Source organism: Palaemon carinicauda, chromosome 14 (genome assembly GCF_036898095.1).
Source record: "Palaemon carinicauda isolate YSFRI2023 chromosome 14, ASM3689809v2, whole genome shotgun sequence".
In the NCBI taxonomy this organism is placed as follows: domain Eukaryota; kingdom Metazoa; phylum Arthropoda; class Malacostraca; order Decapoda; family Palaemonidae; genus Palaemon; species Palaemon carinicauda.
Genome location: NC_090738.1, coordinates 47,153,282 through 47,173,776, shown reverse-complemented (window position 1 = coordinate 47,173,776; position 20,495 = coordinate 47,153,282). Strand labels below are relative to the sequence as shown.

Sequence of the window (20,495 nt, the reverse complement as noted above, 5' to 3'; positions counted from 1 at the left end):
GCTCCAAATCTGATGCTAGTGTTGGATTTGTAGTATATAGTAGTTCTTTTAACTGTAGAGGTGCATTTCCTCCAATATCTTCCATATTTACTGCTGAATTATATGGCATACTAACTGTTATTGAGAAATTAGCGTTAAAAGAGTTGGGCAATTTTGCCATTTTTAGGGATTCAAGAAGTGTCCTTCAAGCTTTAGAAGGTTTTAATTCTAGTAACCCTTTAGTTTTAAAGATTTTAGAGGGGCTTTTAATTATGGGTCTGAAAGGTATAACAGTTAGATTTTGCTGTGTGCCGGCACACGTAGGTGTGTGTGTGGGAATGAGAAGGCAGATTTACTGGCGAAGAATACTGCAGCCGAGTTGCTACCAAGAAGGTATTCCATTCTTAGTAATGATTTTTTACCAAGAATTAAGAATTTTATTCATAACAATTGGCAACAGCATTGGTGTAATTTAAGAAATTGCGATTATTATATCCCCTTGGAGATAAAATGGGATGCCCCGAAAATGGGAGACTACTCTTTGTTGCCTCCACGTTGGTCACACTCGGATGACACATGAGTTTTTAACTGGCTGGCCAACACCAACCATATTGCGACAACTGTTTAATACCCTTGACAGTGAGGCATTTGTTGACTGAATGCCCCACTTATAGCACAGAAAGAAATAGATATCGGTTTGAGGCTCATGGTGAAGATAGCAGGTTCATCCTTGGACATGGTGTCGTACAATGCTAGTGGCATTTTTAAATTTATATCAGAAGCAGGTCCTCTCAATGTTATTTAACTTTTATAACATATTTACTTTTCTGATTTTAATTGAATATTCTTTTAATCTTTATATATAATAAATGATGCCAGGATGCCAGAGAACTTCAAATCAATCAATCAATCAACACCCTTTGTTAGGAGCAGCATGTAGTCACCAGACTAACATGTTACATTACATGTGCCTCATGGTGTGAACCAAGCAAACTCGTATACTTCTACGACTTGGTTGGAACCAGGCAATACCATCAGTATACGTATACCTAAATGTTACTACACACTGTTTGCTTGGTGTCCTTTTTTTTTAACGTGCCTCCTAGCCGCTGTTATAATCACCCCAGTGGTAAATGGGGTGTAAGGAACCGTAACTCCTGTTACTTACAAGATCCAAGTTTAGGAATCCTGGAATTAGTTTTCCAGCCAGTTAGAAAGGGGACTGCCTCCCTCTTAAGGAGGAGTCTTCTATGTAAATGAGGAGTGTTTGTACATGTACAGAAACAAATGACAAATTTGGAGGTAATTTGGTAATTTGTATTTTTCCTAACTATACAAACCTACTCTTGTTACTCATACTAGTTTGCCATCACCAACCCCTTAGAAAGTACCAGCTTCAATCAGTACTCATTGAGCAAACAGGGGAGGGGTGGAATTGCCTGCTCCCAGCTGGGAAACACCTACCAACTACCTACTGTGTTCTCCAGCTTTGCTGCTATCTCTCCTATGTAAAGGACTCAAGTTTGTATTATTAGGATAAATACAAGTTAAGGCCAATTCATGACCCGTTTTCTTTCCGACAGGCTGGCCAGTGGCTAACCGGTGTTGGAATATTGTACATGCTCACGAGGCGTTCCGTAACCGTTTTCCCGCGCGCGGTTTTCATTGTTTACTTAGACTCTATCACGTGAGGACCGAGTAAATTACTATAATTTTGACACTATAATATGTTGGTTGATAACTGCATTGATAAAATAAGTTATGCAACTTCATTATACTTTATGCACCATGCCAAGAATATTAGAATTATGATAAACTCTCCTGTTTAATTTAATGCCTCTCTAGTCATTTTCCATATTTTTTTATGTAAATTATTTTTATACAACTAGTTTGCCATGTTTAACATCTCATACCCTTTAACAAGTTCAATTAACCTCGCATACATGTTGTCAACAACAAACTAATTTCTATGACTATACTATGAGGTAAAGTTGGGGTTGTAGGCCACGAAACGAACGGGTATGATACAGGTCCGTGTTCATACGAAACATCATCCACCCGTTGGTTGGGACAGGGGGCTAACAGCCGTCAAACCGGCGATGTTTCTTGGAAAGAAAGCCGATCTAGCTCGGACAGGGGACGACTGAGGGCCGCCGTCAGCCTGACGGGTCGTGTGAACAGTTGCATTTGAATATACGTAAGAAAGCTAGACGCCGCTGAGACGACGGCCTGCCTGTCTGAAAGAAAACGGGTCTCGTGAATCGGCCTTTACTTCCAAATTTTTCATTTTTTCTAGTCCTGTAGGTTTAACTTCCCTCTTCAACCACCTCTGTCAGTCATGAGCTGAAAGGTCATATGTAAAGATATTTTGACAGGTAATGAGGTACTGTTCCTCAAGTTTGCTACTATCTGTTGCTTAACAGCTCGTGGAAACAATAACAGTACACGGCCGTACAGTTCACCCTAAGAAAATATTCCTTACGTAAAGGACTCGAGTTTGTATAACTAGGAAAAATACAAATTCTTTGAAAATTTTTTCGATGTTTGTTTCATAAAATTCATAAAAAACACTTGAGAGAGGATAAAATTAATGCAGGATAATTTTGACATGCCATTGAAAAATATCAAGAAGTATGGATCTTTGAAGTACAGTATAATAGAAAACTATTTTATATTTGTTCTGTCACAAATACAAACCCTTTGCTATTCATAGGTGATTACATTTTGGCAAAGCTGAAAGACGAGCCAAGAATAATTTTTAGCAAGGGGTAACCACCCAACCCACTTATTAGCGAGGGGATAGCGGTAGACCGGGTACCCTGCTCGATCACCCACCTGGGTTGAGTAACCACTTTGCTATCGGCTCGGTAGAGGACAGTCATACTGCTGCTCTCCCGCAAGACTTGCCATTTAATTGTTTGAGAGTTCATTCTGTTTTTTTATTCGTTATATATATATATATATATATATATATATATATATATATATATATATATATATATATATATATATATATATATATATATATATATATATATATATATATATATATATATATACGAAAACATACTCGTATGTTTTTATACAGTATATATTTAACTTTTTATCACAGTTGCTGTTTGTGTGACAACGTATCACAGACTCTGATTCTGCTGCAAGGAAGCCGTCATTGTGTTGATGCTACTACTCCCTTACTGTTACTATGCTGCTCTCCCTCTTACTTGGGTGACCGGCATATCTGCTGCAGGGGTACACCTTTCCTGTTCGCGAGTTATGTGGCGCTCCCGAAAGTTGAAATTAATAGCTGCTTATAATTCATCATAACTTTATTTTTCCTTAGATAACAAAGCTGTTTTGCTTCATTTGACTAAATCAGCCGACGTAGAAAGCATATCCGTTTGTTCCTGTAGAATCAGCCGCTTCTGTCATAGACCTACGCCTTTGTGGCAGCTCATTTGCAGCTCGCTGGTTACAACTATTTCATTACAGGATGAGGTCCCTGCCGATAGTGGTTTAGTCTCTGTCTCACTTTTCGGCTCTGTCGTTCCCCATGCTCAGACGAGGGAACGAGGGCAGTGGAGAAACTAGTCTCGGCTATGTCTCTCGAGTAGTGCTCAATGTGGACCTTCAACTTGAACAAGGCATGTTGGCGGTCAGCAGTGAGCACTGCCTGGAGGTCCGCCTCCTAGGGTTGGAGAACTTTCCTTACCGAGGGAGAGTTAACCTCCACAGGTGTTGGGCTACTCTCCCTTCAGAGGGAGAGCTTTCGTTCATCAGCCATTTAGCAACCTTCCTGCTTACAGGGAGAATTGCTGACAGCTTGACAAAGATCAGTAACTGCTAGCGTCGCCGAAGACTGCGCTTCTCCCCCTTGGGCTGGGGGAAAGCAAAGTCCAAGGCAAGGCCCTCTTTCAGGAAGATGTCTCTTGTCTGTGAAAGAGATTAATTTGTGATCAGTATGTGTCGTGCTTCTTTGCTTTTTCCTATAGGGCTGGGGAAAAGCAAAGTTGCAGGCAATGTCTTTTGGGAGAACCTTACTCTCTTTCGCGAGAGAAAGCTTGGGATCAGCTTTTTGTGACAAAGCAGACTCACTTTCCAGAGGATCATGCTAGACATTCCCCCTTGGGATCCGTCTGGAGGAGCAAGTTTTCTGACCTCTTCTCTCTGGGCATTCTCCTCTCCCCGTGGTAGGAGGTACCTTTTGAATCTTCAGGTTATTGTGTCGGGTGGGCGTAAATGCTGTTGCCTGTCAGTCTGACTTTGGTCTCGTGGCCGACGCCGAAGATGTTGTTTTTCCTCCAGGAGAGAAAAGTGCTAGGCATGTTCCTCCTCCGGGGGAGCATATCTCTCTTGTTCGCGAGAGAATTGCTTATGGTCAGCGGTCTCCTTATGCCTACGCATCCCCACAAGGGTGGGGGCAGAGCTTATTCCTAGGTGATGTTCTCCTTCGGGAGAACAGATCTCTCCCTTGGGAGAGGAAGGTTCTTGGGCTTGAGCAGTCTCCCCCTTGAATGGTTTCTGGACGCTCCCCTTCGGTTGTTCGTCGGGTGGATGGGTTTCTGAGCCCTCTCCATCCAGGTTGCACTCCTTCTCCTGCAGTGAGAAAACATTGTTTTGAACCCCCGAGTTCAAGTCACGATCTCTCTTCGGGGTCTCGTGACAATTTCATATCAGGCTTGCTTGACCCGCGGTCTTCTGGCTTCCATTGCGATGTTCCTTCTGGTTCTCGCAACACGGGACCATTGGTTCCTCGTTTCATTAAGCCTTCTGGTTTGCGGGACACCTGACCTTCGGGTTCTCGTAACCTGGGGCCTTTGGGTCCTCGTTTGGCATAGCCTTCGGGTTTTGCAGGACACCAAACCTTCTGGTTCTGGTTTCGATGTTCCTTCGGGTTCTCGTAATCTAGGGCCTTTGGATCCTCATTTTCCTAAGCCTTCAGGCTTATGAGACAATGAACCTTCTGGTTCTGGTTTTGATATTCTTTCGGGTTCTTGTAACCAGGGACTTTTGGTTTTAGTCATGTTGAGCCTTCGGGTTCTTGGGGCCTGGAACCTTTGGATTCCCATTATGTTGAGCCTTTGGGCTCTCGTAACCCAGGTTACGCTGAACCCTTGGATTCCCGTGAACAGGAACCAGCAGGTTCTCATTGCGCTGAACCTTCAGGCTCTCGCAACTCCGGTCACGTTGAGCCTTCAGGCTCTCGTATAGACCTTGTGAACTCTTGTGCCGCCTGTTATGTTGAGCCTTCGGGCTCTTGTAACCTGGAGTCTTCTGTCTCCCGTTGCTTAGGACCTTCGGGCTCTTGCAACCCTGGTCACGCTGAGCCTTTTCGTTATTGTGATCTGCATGACGCCGAGCCTTTGGGCTCTCGTGACTATCGTTACGTTGAGCCTTTCGGCTCTCATAACCCTGGTTATGACAAGCCTTTCAGTTCTCGTAACAGAGGTTGCTCTCCCTCGTCACGTTGAGCCCTTGTACTCACGTGACTGGTGTTATCCTGAACCACTGGGCTCTTGTAACCCTCGTTATGTCGAGCCTTAGGTTTCATATAACAGAGTTTCCCAACTCTCGTCACGTTGAGCCTTTGGGCTCTCATTTCAGCGATTCGCCTTCGGACGAACCATCGTCACCTTTCCCCCCACCCTTACCACTAACTAGCAGTTTGGGTAGCATGCGGCTCCTTATCGTCTCTCGTCACCAAGAAACCTTAACCCTCTGTGAGATCAATGTCAATCTCGCTATTGCCGGGACAGAACCAGAGCAGGAAGAATTTTTACATTCCAGTTCAATTCCTTTTGGGAGGTTTTTACCTGCTAGCGAGAAAGCGTTCGATGCCAACCCCTTATGAGAAAGCTTTCGATGCCAACCCCTTACCAGAAAGCATATGATGGCAACCTTATACGAGAAAATGTTCACTGGCAACCTCATACGAACCTTCCCAATGTATGTGTTTGATGAGCAAACCCTCACATAAGAGACTACTGTACACACTTTATTGGAAACTCTTGATCCTGAGAATTTTTATATAATTTCAACAGGAGTTCATTAAAACTCCATAAAAGGCGTTAAGAACTCCTTCTGGGGCGCATGCGCTCTCTCTGACAAAACCTTAAGGTTGTTGTCACAAACACGGTTTCTTCCGATTGTTCGAGTCAGCCGTATGCCGTCTCAATGAATTTTCGTTTCAACTCGATAGGCTTGTGAGATATTTTATATTTTTTAACCTCACAGGGTTATTGTCTAAAGCCTTTAGTCCAAAGGGAGTAGTGTTAGCTTATGTTTACGAACGATAGCAACACATTGTCAACTACTCATTACATTTACGAACGTTACAAACCCCGTCCACAAGGGGGCCAGATAACTGTGTATGAACGTTGGCAACCCCTGCCCACAGGGTAGGCAAACCAACGGAGGAATGATTGCTACAATAACTGTAAAGTATGTTTTATTTGTGGGTGTATGCACTCACATCTTAAAAATAAACTAATCAAATATTCCTTGGGCAATAATGTTGTGATTCGTTGCACATATATAAGTCCCTCAACTGGGCTCAAATTTGTTTTCAAACGTTTACCGGGAGGCAAAGAATACGCATGGGCTACCGCAGACTGACAGGTACATACGCGTGCAAGTGATCTTTCTACCAACAAGAGCTATGGACCATCTTACAATTAGAACTCCATCCTAATAAGTTGTAATGTTGATGGCTATATCCCTTAAAGGAAACCAGGTTATACATTACTCTTCTACCTTCCCGTAACCAGACATACTGCATACGCGGTCTGCCTTCATAGGCAGTTCCTTCCTTTCTTTCCAATCGAAGGTCTTAGTTTTATAAAATACTTGGACCGGAAACTTGTCATAAGCAAATCTTTTCCTAGAAGGGAACGTTCAGTACTTATGCCAGTTTATTCCTATTGGAGACGAAGAAATACAAATGCTTTTTCTTATCACAATGGAGGAGAAACTCTCGGTCACGAATGTTTTCAACGTTCTCCAACCAAGTTCCAGGCACGACTATAATTCGGGCTACGCCCGTATGTTCGTCCAGCTCCCGTCTATGTTACTGGTACGTAGATAGACCTATGCACATATTATCCGTCCAACAATAGATTGAAGATATGTCTCGATCTTATCCTTTAGGAATAGTTTGGTATGTTCAGTAGTTACCAACCTCCTTAGGGGAGGGGAACAACAGTCACAATCCCGGGGTATTGTTGACTACCCTATTGGGTAATTGGTTGACCAGGTAGTCCTGTGCCCTTCCCCTTTTCCAATGAGTGGAGTGGGAAAATCTTTCCTCATGGGTCCAAGAGTGCCTCAAATTCAACTTGTATTGAGCAAGCGATTCCCCAGACACCCAGGTTCAACTAAGGTGGGTTGCAGATGAGAACCTCCACAAAGAGGTCAATATTCTTTCCTCCCCCTCTGGAACTGATGCTCTTTTCAGATGCATCAAAAGTAGGGGGGTGGGTCCATATGCCCCACTAAACCATTTCCGTCCTTTGGTCCGAATCAGAAAGCTATCAGCATATACAGTAAGTCTCATAGAGAACCATCTAGCAGTAAAAATACTCAGATGGGCAGAAGACAGCTAGGTGTCCCTATCCACTCGCGTCATTCCTGACAACAGGAATGCTCTTGCAGACAATCTGAACAGAGCAACTCAGATAGTGGGCTCCAAGTGGTCATTGAATTATATAGTAGCCAACAAAGTCCTAACTTTGTGGGGTTCCCCGACTGTGGACCTGTTCCCAACGGTCCTGAATTTCAGGCTCCCACTCTACTGTTCCTCAGTCCCAGACCCCTAGGCTCTTAGGCCCGGGTCACAAGATGCATTCCAACAATGGTGGGATAACATAGATGTGTACACTTTTCCCCCATTCTGTCTGATGAGAAAATCCTCAACCAAGTCTAGATAAACAGGAACTTATCAGTGACTAATAGCTCCGCTATGGCATCACGCAGAATGATTCCCGGAACTTCTGCAGCTTCCGAAGGAACTTCCTCCATGACATGATCTACTCAAACAACCACATACCAACATTTCCACAAAACCTTGGCTTCTCTTTGACTTCAGGCCTGGAGACTATCAAGAACCCCCTCTCTCAGAGAGGCTTTTTGCAACGAGTTGTGAAAAGGATGTTTAAACACCTCAGACGCTCTTCAGCATCAGTCTTCCAGGCGAAGTGGTCGGTCTTTGTGGCTGTTGTCGTGAAAGGAGTATCAATCCCCTCGATGCCCCTATTCCAACAATATCAGAGTTTCATGTACACCTTTGGGAAGAAATGCTCTCATCGGTTTCGGCAGTTAAAGACTACCGCTCAGCCTTAGTCTCACCTTTAAACTAAAAGTAGATATTTCCTCCTCGGAACTTTTCTTACTCATACGGAGTTATGAGATTACCTGTCCCCAGTCGGAAGTTAGACCTTCTTGGAACATGGTTCGGGTCCTTCAGTCTCTGAAAGGTTTCCCCTACAAACCATTATGCCAGGCAGCAGATCGCCACCTTACCCTGAAGACGGTGTTCCTACTCGATTTGGCTTCGGCCAAGAGAGTCAGTGAGCTGCATTGTCTATTTTATGATATCTCCCACTCAAGGAGATGGGGAGAAGTAATACTTGGCTTCGTCCTTGAGTTCATTGCTAAGACTCAAAATCCGTGTGTGTCGGATCTTAGATTTGGTTTATTTCGGATAGAGAGTCTCCGTTCTGTAACGGAAGACCCAGACCAACTGGTACTTTGCTCAGTAAGGAGTCTGAGGTGTTACCTCAAAAGAACTGCAGCAGCTCGCCCCCTTGTGTCAGCACTGTTTGTCAACACTGGGAAGGTCAAGAGGAGGGTCATAAGAAATGCAATTTCTTCTCGGATCCACAAGGTCATTGACATTGCGCTTAATCCTGACCCCACTCAAAAACAACCCAGAGCTCAAGACATCGGGGCATTGCAACGTCACTGGCGTTCAAGAAAAACTACACTGTGGCGCAGGTATTGCAAGCGGGCATGTGGAAGCATCAGGCGACCTTCACCTCCCACTACCTGCAAGATGTAACCCACAGGAACATGAATACATTCTCCATTGGTCCTATAGGTAGTAGGTTGGCCAGGGCACTAGCCACCCGTTGAGATACTACCATTAAAGAGTCATGGGGTCCTTTGACTGGCCAGACAGTACTAAATTAGATCATTCTCTCTGGTTACAGTTCTTTTTCCCTTAGCCTACACACACACACACCTAATATTCTGGCCTATTCTTTACATATTCTCCTCTGTCCTTAAACACCTGACAACATTGAGATTACCAAACAATTCTTCTCCACCCAAGGGGTTACTGCACTGTAATTGTTCAGTGGCCACTATCCTTTTGGTAAGGTAGAAGAGTCTCTTTAGCCATGGTGAGCAGCTCTTCTAGGAGTAGGACACTCCAAAATTAAACCGTTATTCTCTAGTCTTGGGCAGTGCCATAGCCTCTGTACCATGGTCTTTCACTGTCTTGGGTTAGAGTTCTCTTGCTTGAGGGTACACTCGGCACACCATTCTATCTTATATCTCTTCCTCATGTTTTGTTAAAGTTTCTATAGTTTATATAGGAGATATTTATTTTAATGTTACTCTTCTTAGAATATTTTATTTTTCCTAGTTTCCTTTCCTCACTGGGCTATTTTCTCTGTTGGAGCCCCTGGGCTTATAACATCCTGCTTTTCCAACTAGAGTTGTAGCTTAGTGAGTAATAATAATAATAATGATAATATGGTGGCTGCAAAACAAGTGGGCTAAAACATCTAAAGCTCCTTGATGGACAAGTAGCAGAGGGTTGAGGGCTGAGTCTGGGGTGAATGAGTGAAGAATGATTGGCCTCTTTCTTCCTTTCACTTTTTCCGTCTCTGGGAAACTCAGTACCATAGTACTCAACACAGATGACCTCACCTCTCTGCAGGGAAGACTCATTTCACTTGTGTATCCTAAGTATAGAAATAATACTTGTTGTATCCCCAACACCCCTGCGAGGCTGGCTATTGGACAAAGTCTCAGTACTCTCAGATTCCTATGACTCGAGATCCTATTACTAGACCAGCCAAATTGCTAGTATCAGAAACACACAGCTTATGCAGACTGTTAAAGGTGGATAGCACCACTATTTTAGCGAGGGCAGGGTTCTTACTACCTTCGGTCCATATCGAAGGAGGGAGAACCCTGGGTCAAATGCCAAAGCCAGTTAGTGAGGACTTTCTCCCATCTAAGAGGTAAGTCATCCCCTGTAAATAGCGAAGGGTTTATATTTGTGACGGAACAAATGACAAATTTGGAAGTAATTTGTATTTTTCCTAGCATACAAACCTGGAGCTATTTATACAAATTGGCCTGCTAGCCCTATCCCCCAAAATGTCTTGCCATAAAGCAAAGTGGTTACTCAACCCAGGTGTGTGAGTGAGCGGGGTAGCCAGTCTACCCCCCCCCCCACCCCACCCCACCCCACCCCACTTACTAACTAGCAGTTTGGGTGGTTACCCCTTGCTGAAAATTATTCTTGGCTCGTCTTTCAGCTTCGCCAAAAGGTAATCCCCTATAAATAGCTCCAGTTTTGTATGTTAGGAAAAATACAGATTGCCTTAAAATTTGTCCTTTTTGCCCCATAGATTGAGGTATGTCTGACAGGGAAAATCAGGACTCGGTTGCTGTTGAAAAAGAAAGCTCACTGCAGCCAAGAAAGGCAAAAACACGTAAGAGGGTTTCTATGGCGGATCCAGTTGATGAAGAGGTATATGAATATGAAGAAAAGGAAGAACAAGGTTCAGAGGCAGATGCAGATGTTTCGGAAGCAGCTAAGACAGACAATGCTTTGTCACCTAGAAATCAAAGAGGAAGGAAGAGGAGAGCTTCTTATTATGAAGATTCAGACAGTGATGAAGAGGTCTTTTTCAACATAGCTGAGAAGAAGAAGAAGAGAGGCAGACCAAAAGGGAATACCTTAGATACAGGTAATTTTTACTGCAGTCATGATTTTATTTTCCTAATACAATATTGTAATGTACATCTTGAGAAAATATTCACCATTTTTAATATCCTTTTGATGAAATTTATAAAAGTTGCCAAAATTTCTCTAGGAACCTGGGTTGCTAAAAAGCCACTTGGTCGTCCTAAGCGACACACCTTGAATCAGTCCCTGAGAAGAGGTCAGAAACATCCAACAGAGTTGATATGTGAATTAGGCCAAGTCTTCTATAACCTTGGTTGGGTTAGTGGAACTGGTGGTGGCATCAGCATTAAAACAGGGTAAGTTATGTTTTTAGACTAAATCTTTACTGTTCCTACACAAGTACAAACCGTTCACTCTTTACTATGGATATATTGTTCTGGCATAGCTGGAAAACTAACCAAAAACCTTTTACATGAAGGTAAAAAACCTAATGCGAGATAATGTGGGGTAGACTAACCATCTCGCTCACACTCGTCTTCTTGGGTAGGATGTGTTGCAATATGGTAGTGGTATTTTCAGATTTATTTCAGAAGCAGGTCTTCTGAAAGCTATTTAAGTATTACAAGGAACATCTTTGCTTTTATGGCTTTAAATTGAATATTGTTATTGTTAATTTATAACAAACGATATCGGCGTCAATGACCTTCGATGTCAGGATGCCAGAGAACTGTAAATCAATCAATCAATCAGCATTTTTTCCTTTAGCTCAGCTCAGTGGAGAACAGACATGCTGTCTCTCTCTTCCTTTAAAAACCTATTTAAAGATTAGCTGTAATTTTTTTTTTTTTTTTTTTCTCCAGTTATGTCTTATCTTACTGAGTACTGGTAAGATGTAGGTTTGTCAAGGCATTGAAGGTCGATCATGTTGGGATGGGTGACTGATCCTCATTTGGTTTGCCCTGGGTGCAGACAATACTCATACACTCATGTCTCCCTACGCGAGTGTCAGGTGTGACTATCTTCTGGGTGAGAGCCATATTGTAGGCGACGTAAGAAGTCTAAAAGGGGTTCTTCTTTTTTCCTCGAGGAAGAAGTCCCGACTTCTTACTCCAGCGTTGCATCACAAACCCTCCCCCCGCTCTGCGGACTTTGCTAGTTCGGTCTCCTCTGGAGGACGAACAAGTAGGAGTGATGACCGTTTGACCCCCTGACAACCCTTGGGTACGGAGGACCCTGTTGCTTCCCCTAGCAAAGTAGCAACGCCCACTGCCGAAAGGGAGTCTCGTTTGATGCCATGTGTCAACTTTGGGCTTCCTTGTGGATCTCGGGTTCCCTCTCTAAAGAATGGCTGTTGGAGGAGCGGAAGCTTTGGGCACAGTAGGAGCGCACATCTGCCTTAGTAGGGGTTGGCAACGTCTTCCTTTCCTTAGTGTCTCTGGAGTGGAATTCATCTGGAGTCTCACACCTTAAGCCGAAGTGTCCTCCGCAACCTCTTGCCCACCTGAGGAGTTGTCCCAGCCAGACTTGCGATCCCTCCAGGGTGAGCAAGCCAGCTGAGCTTGCTCAGCGCGCAGAGTTCCTTCAACAGCGGAAACACGTTTGTGCCGTTGTTCCACCTTACATGGAAGGTCACGCTTCTCGCCAAACCTCAAGTTCCTCGTAGGTGGTACTAGACACATCTATGCCTTGTTTCAGGTCTTCGGAGTTGAGCTCTTTTGAGCATCGAGATGGTGGTGACCGCTGACCGCTTGCAGTCACAGCCTGTCACCATCCTGCCCCCAGGTTACGGGTCTTGTGAGACATAACCCTTTGTGGTTATTGCCTCAGACCTCTACTCCCTACGGGATAGAGCCATCTTGTTTTGACGTTCCCAAGCGATGGGAGCTCGCATTCGCAGACAAGCCCCCTCTGCCTTGCCCGTTTCCATTCAAGCTCGTATTTCCTCCTGTAGGAGTACGTTAGGCAGCTCATGAAAATCTTGCAGGTTCCTTGATGATTATTTGTGCCCTGGTCCACGATGGTATAGCTTGCAGACGAACAAACCCTAGGTGAGTGGGAGTGTCTTGTGCAGCGCGTGGTGGGCTGGTGAGCTCCTCCCCTTGGCGAAGATCTGCTCACTTCTCTGGCTGCACGTGCTACCCCGGTAGTGTGTACTCGTACTTAGGTATCCTCGCCAAGAGAGACATCAGCTCGTTAACGAGCGCATTAATGAACACTTGCCAGTTGGGGTTCCTTCATTGGCGAAGGATGTGCCTTGGTTTAGAGCTCACGGAGGCTGAGAAACAGTTGCTTACCCAGTCAGTTCCACCCACACCATCTCAGGTCTTAGTTAGGCCAATACCTATCCCCCTTGTGGTGTCAGGTTCACCTGGGAGCTCTGATCCACCTGTAAATCCCAGGTGTAGGAGTACTGCCGTAAGGCATGCTCCTCCTTCAGCTGTGCCTTATGCTCCTTCTCCTCCTGAGGGGTCATGGGTATCAGAAATACCTAGAATCTAAGGTCTCCCATCCTGGCTAAGATCCCGTTTGGTAAAAACCTGGTATTATCCCAATTAAACCCACCAAGAGGATAAGAGGTCACAAATAAGAGATGCCTCCCCCAGGTAATATTCATTACCCAAGGACCATCAGGTGTTCCATATCTCCAGTCATTCACAGATAATTACTGGCTGTCCTCTGTAGAGTTTGAAGCAACTGAACCAGCAGTTTGAAAGGAGTGTCCATCTTTCCTTGCCCCCTTCTCTGCCAAGCTTTGGGAGTGTAAGAACTTGATACCCTTCTGAAGAACTGGGCCTCGAATGCTCTCAAGGCTTTAGATCATCAGAAGGGCATTCTTGGTTCAGTTTCGGTCTCTTGTGTTACCAACGGCACAGAACCAACCCCTCTAGGTCTCGGGCCCCTGCAAGGGATCCCATTGATGACCCTGACCCAGCCAGGGCTTTTATGGGTTTGAGTTCTGGTCTAAATGAGTCGCAAGACAATGTTTGTGACTATTGATGAAGTGCTGCCAATGGCTGCTAGCTGTAAGGCTATGGCTTCAGAGCAAAGAGAATCAGACCATTCCTTCAAGCAAGTTGTAGGCTGCATAAGGAAAATCAACTATCTGGGCGATCCTTCCTATTTCCTCCCAGAAGGGAAAGACATAGTCCTAAACTCTTTTGGCCAGGTCCCAGAACCGGCGAAACCAGAACCGAGTTTTCCTGTTCCAGGATGATGAAGGGAGCCAGGAGGAAGGTCTTCTCCCAAGTTTCTGGGACTTTGAACTCTCTGAGAGCAGGGCATTCATCATGCCTACTTCCTACTCTGTTCGTACGACAGAGAAAGTATTGTGATCCTTGGATGATGATCCCTCTCCTTTGCCTTTAGATCCACCAATTCTGTCTATAACCCACAATGTCACCTTCGACAAATTAGCAGCACAACTGATGACGTTCTTGGCGGTAGAGGCTGTGAATAATAAACACCTTCCTGCTTTCTGTAGCATGGTCCGTTGAATTCCTCGCCATTAATTTGGCCAACCAGAGGACAAACTGGCGAGAATGATCATGAATGGGAGGTAAATCAGTTGTTGTTTGCGGATGATACTGTACTGGTAGCAGACACAGAAGAGAAGCTTGACCGACTAGTGACAGAATTTGGAAGGGTGTGTGAGAGAAGGAAGTTGAGAGTTAATGTGGGTAAGAGTAAGGTTATGAGATGTACGAGAAGGGAAGGTGGTGCAAGGTTGAATGTCATGTTGAATGGAGAGTTACTTGAGGAGGTGGATCAGTTTAAGTACTTGGGGTCTGTTGTTGCAGCAAATGGTGGAGTGGAAGCAGATGTATGTCAAAGAGTGAATGAAGGTTGCAAAGTGTTGGGGGCAGTTAAGGGAGTAGTAAAAAATAGAGGGTTGGGCATGAATGTAAAGAGAGTTCTATATGAGAAAGTGATTGTACCAACTGTGATGTATGGATCGGAGTTGTGGGGAATGAAAGTGATGGAGAGACAGAAATTGAATGTGTTTGAGATGAAGTGTCTAAGGAGTATGGCTGGTGTATCTCGAGTAAATAAGGTTAGGAACGAAGTGGTGAGGGTGAGAACGGGTGTAAGAAATGAGTTAGCGGCTAGAGTGGATATGAATGTGTTGAGGTGGTTTGGCCATGTTGAGAGAATGGAAAATGGTTGTCTGATAAAGAAGGTGATGAATGCAAGAGTTGATGGGAGAAGTACAAGAGGAAGGCCAAGGTTTGGGTGGATGGATGGTGTGAAGAAAGCTCTGGATGATAGGAGGATAGATGTGAGAGAGGCAAGAGAGCGTACTAGAAATAGGAATGAATGGCGAGCGATTGTGACGCAGTTCCAGTAGGCCCTGCTGCTTCCTCCGGTGCCTTAGATGACCGCGGAGGTAGCAGCAGTAGGGGATTCAGCATTATGAAGTTTCATCTGTGGTGGATAATGTGGGAGGGTGGGCTGTGGCACCCTAGCAGTACCAGCTGAACTCGGCTGATTCCCTGGTTAGGCTGGAGGAACGTAGAGAGTAGAGGTCCCCTTTTGTTTTGTTTCATTGTTGATGTCGGCTACCCCCCAAAATTGGGGGAAGTGCCTTTGGTATATGTATGATGTATGTATGACTCTGTCATCTCAAAATTCCAGAGGCAGGTGCCGAAGAGGGAAGTGGTTAAGTTACGCAACTCTTTAGTGGAGGGTTCTTTTATTAATTCGTAAGACATTGATGCACTGGTGGAATGCTGGAAGAAGGCGAATCATGACTCCCTCCTCCATAGGGTAGTGTGCTGAGATCGTCTCCATCAATAGACAAGGACACAGAAAAGGTCAACTGCTTCTAAGCAGTCCACCTTTAAGAAGCAAGTCTCAAAGCAGCCCTTTCACGGGAAGGTTGCTAGGGGCAGAGGTGGAAGACGTGGTCACTCTCGCTAGGGGGTGCCATGCTTCCTGCCTGTCCACTGGTGGGAGGATACCTTAAGTACAGGTGGGAGTTTCAGGTACCGAACCTTGGACGGTCTTTGTCCTCCATGCTAGGTACCACATACCCTTCGTTTTCACTTTTCAGGCCGAAGTCCAAACCATGTTGGAGAAGGATGCTGTCCCAGAGGTCCTAGACGGATCCCCAGGCTTATACAGTTGACTGTTTCTTGTTGAGAAGGCGTCTGGAGGCTGGTGACTGGAGACCGATCATTGAACTCTCAGCCCGAACATGTTTGTTTTGCAAACCCTGTTCAAGATGAAGATGGCTGATACAGTAAGACAGGCTGTCAGACTGAAAGACTTCATGATAATACTGGATCTCAAAGATGCGAACAGTACTTCCAGACCCCAATCCATCCATTGTCAAAGAAGTACTGTATTTGAGATTCATCCTTTACAAGAAAATATACCAGTTTAAGGTGCCATGCTTTGACCTGTTCACACCACCTCAGGTGTTCACGAGAGGGTTCTCTCTGGGGTCAACAGCATTCATCTAATGCATTAACTAGATAACTGGCTAATTCTAGCAGACTCGGTAGAGACCCCTTTATTATATTGAGACAGGCTTCTCGCAGTTCGTCACGATCTATGGATCATGATAAGTCACGAGAGGTCCTCTCTGCAACTATCTCAAAACCTGGTATATCCCCTCCTGAAGCAAGACTCGCTGCAAGCACATGTATGGCTACACTTGTTAGGGCACCTGACCTTCCTGGAACGTTTAGTCCCCAACAGCCATCTCTGCGTTCGTTCTCTCTAGTGGTAACTGAAAACCTTTTGATCTCAGCACAGAGACCCTTCGGACTTTAAAGTTCCGATAGCATCAGAGCAAGAGAGACCTTAGTTGGTGGGTAGATAATGCCAATCTACTCATGGGAGTAGATTTTCTCTCTCCTCCCCCGGATTTGATGCTCTTCACGGATGCATCAAAAGAAGGTTTGGGCTCATCTGTTGCAACACATGACCTCTGGTGTATGCTTCGAATGCAATTGGCAGTACCACATAAACCTCCTAGGGATGATGGCATCATTTCTGCAGGACACACTATATTGTTGATGAGCAACAAGAGGACGGTAGTGGCTTATCTAAACAAAGGAGGTACTTTTACACAGCAGCTTTGCCATGTGGCTGTGAAAATATTAAGATGGATGGAAGACAACTTAATCACCCTGTCAGTCCATTTCATTCCAGGCAAGAAAAACATCCTTGTCAACAATCACAGTAGGAAGACTCAGATAGTTGGATCCGTGTGGTTTGACGATGATCGATCTGTTCGTGATGTACCTAAACCAGTAGCTTCTGGTGTACTGCTTGCCAGTACCGTATTCTCATGCACCTCAGCAAGATGACTTTCAGCATCCATGGGACCACCTAGATGTCTACATGTTCCCGCCCTTCTGTGTGATGAAGAAACTTACCCACAAGGTAAAGGCATCACAAGACCTCTTGGTGACCCTGATCGCTCTGCTGTGGTGGCAAGCAGAATGGTACCTGCTCACAGAGGTACTGAGAGAGTTTCCTTTCCTTCCCGACCATCTAAAAGAACTCATGCTAAGATATACCCAATAAGAGCAAATAGGCTGTTACAATCTACAAGCATCAGAATGAACATTATTTAACCATCTCTTTCCTGCACCTTGGGCCTTAATGAAAACAAAAATATGCTCTCGTCTTTATTATCTGTCAAAGAAATATAATTATACTCTCTCATTAAAAATCCCCCCAGATGCTGAAGCCTTGATGAGGATGGGGGTCTTAGGGATTAGCAGTTGGGCTCTAATGAACAGTGAGAACTACTTTCCCACTGGACCTCGGTGCCTAACTGTTGATCCAACTAAATCAGTCAGCACTTTCTCTTTTCCTTTTGGTTATTTCTTATTTTTTCTCCCATCTCTTCCTTTTGGGCTTAAACTTGTTGACGACTTTGGCTTGTTTGATTATACTTTGGCTGCTTCTTTGGATTTGGCACAGTGTGGAATGGACGGCATTCCATCTCAACCTGTGTCAATTTAGATGCCATCACCCTCTGGCAGACGCCATTGGGTGCAGACCAAATCTGTTAAGAGTCGGGCTCCAGTGATCTGGTTGTAAGTCGCCCATATTTGCGGGTAATGGGTGACGCCAAGCATTGGAGTCGCCGGTGGGAGGGGCCAACTACCCCCACTGACCCGTATACGCCCACCTAAAGAGAGGCAGTCCCTCTCAATAGAGGATTGGTCCCCGCTGAAGCCTCTTCTCGTGTTGGGCCACATGGGATAGGAGGACTGACATCCTCCAATAAGAGGTGGATAATCCAGCTTGTTACTTCTTTAAAAACTAACCCCTCTGTTGATGACCAGGAAACTCGAAAGGACCATTCTACTAATGCTCAAAAACAAAGTAATTTGGGTGACATGGAGAATTTGCAAATCCTTCATGTCACACTGATTCCCATAGTAACCAATTATGATGTGCTGTATAAATCATTTCAATGTTATGGTCACATCAGGGAAATTAGAATGAGGCTTGAAGGTGACAAATGGGATTCATGGATATCATTTGATAACCATGATGAAGCATTTAATGCAATCAGTAATATCATGATTATTAAAAAAAAATAATTTGAACTTCAAGGGTGCTCTTTGCGATGAAGTACCTAAGGATCTAGATGTATACAAACCTGCAGATTGGATTTTTAAAGGTATAGGGGTAGTTGTACCCTCCCAGAGAAAGCCAAAACCACCAAAGTGGCTTGTTGCACAGTCAAAAGGGAGTACTGGAAATTATTTCAAGATATGTAAATTTTTTCAAAAGAAAGTAGGTACCATCACACCAGGAGATATATCTCGGTTTGGAAAGAACAGTTTCCTCATAAGTGCCAAATCAGAAACTCAATCTGTTATACTTTGCAATTTAAATACAGAGAATGATGACATAAAGCTGGATGTGAAACACCATTTTAACTTCAGTTATGGAAGGGGAGTAATTTTTAATATAGACTTGTATGAGTTTACAGAAGAGGAGATATTGGCCATGTGTCCTTTAACTGTGTGGAAAGTGCATAAAGTCTCTGGAACGTCAATGATTATCCTGACTTTCCAGGATGCTGATGTGCCTTTCCACATTTACATAGAAAATGAACGGATTAAAGTTCGAACTTGTAAGTAGAAGCCGCTACAATGTTTTAATTGCTTTAGATATGGGCATCCATCGAAAGTTTGCAAGGATGATAAAATGTGTAGTACTTGCTCCAATACTTACGATGGAGAATGTACATCAGAGGCCAATTATATAAACTGCAATTTGAATCATAAATCTAATGATAGGAGCTGCCACCAATATAAGTTAGAAGAGACTGCTCTCAATAAATCCAGTATCGAACACATAAGTGTGGGGCATGCCAAGAGACTATTGAGTAAATCGGTAAGTTATGCAAAGGTAAGGAAAAATGAGGCAGGAATCATCCAATCCACCTATTACTGCCTCTATTCCCCAGAAAAGAAATTTGCCATCTTCTGATAAAATTGTAGAGGATAGGGTAAGAATATCACCTAAGGCTTAGCTCACCTCTATCAAACATTTGTCCCCCACTACAAAGGATACTAGTAACCTCTCTCAGGCTATATCTTTGCCTGATTTGATGGACGTTCCACATGAAACGGAGTTATCAGGTGCACCTGTAGTGGGGAAAATACCAAAACCTAACAAATCACCACCTGTCAATAGGAAAAGAGAGAGACCTCCATCTCTCTCACCCCCATACATTAGAAAAACCAAAGTTATGAGTTCTGCCTATTGATATTTCAGATCAACATGAAAAGTTCTTGAATCAATCAAAAATTCAAGTTGAGGTCCACCATCCTCTACAAGAATTAGGTAAAAAGAACACTGAAAAGGCTAATATAAAACCTAACTTATCAAGACCCACACTTAAGAAGCCTACAGAAAATATTTTCAAATAAAAAAACTATCAATGGGAAGACCTCATCAAAAATGTCTTCCAGAAAATAATACAGTACATAGTTTTCTCCATTTTGCAATGGAATTGTCAGGGCTTAAGGGCTAAATATGAAGAACTTAGGCTCTTAATTCACGAGCATTCCCCCATAATTGTATGTCTACAAGAGAGCAAGCTTGAGGCTAATATCCCTTGTCCTCGCAAATATATTAGCTATAGGACACCTTATGATCACGGAGTAGGGAGCCATGGCGGAAGTCTCATATACATTCGTCGAGATGTTCCCCAAATACCTTTATCTGTCCTTACACCTCTGCAGGCAGTGGTTGTACAGATTGATATTGGGAAAAATATACAATCTGTTGGCTGTATTTGTATGATGATTTGGTAGAGGTGATTCAACAACTCCCTCAACCTTTTCTTTTAATTGATTTGAATGGTAGACATCCTTTGTGGAGTGATGTTTTAGCAAACACCAGGGGCAATATTATATCATCAATTGTGGAAAACGAGGATGTTGGACTCCTTAATACAGGAGAGCCCACACACTTTTATGTCCAGACAGGTACCTTGTCATGCATTGACCTATCAATCGCAAGCTCTAATTCAGCCCAACCTCGTGTGATATTTCATGCAATCTGGTAAGCAAGCTTTGCAAATCTTGTGTTTTGCTAACAAGGACAGCATCGTCAGTAT

General features: G+C 44.0%; 1 protein-coding gene across 2 annotated transcripts in view; it reads left to right on the top strand.

The window, feature by feature from the left end:
• Positions 1-10,592: 10,592 nt before the first annotated feature.
• Positions 10,593-20,495, top strand: part of LOC137653572 (probable methylthioribulose-1-phosphate dehydratase) — a 126,920-nt gene continuing 117,017 nt past the window's right edge. For both annotated transcript variants that reach the window (XM_068387085.1, XM_068387084.1), the window contains exons 1-2: positions 10,593-10,958; positions 11,085-11,253. In XM_068387085.1, coding sequence (XP_068243186.1) covers positions 10,625-10,958; positions 11,085-11,253 — 503 coding nt within the window. In that variant the 5' untranslated portion in view covers positions 10,593-10,624. The remainder of the gene's footprint in view (positions 10,959-11,084; positions 11,254-20,495) is intronic.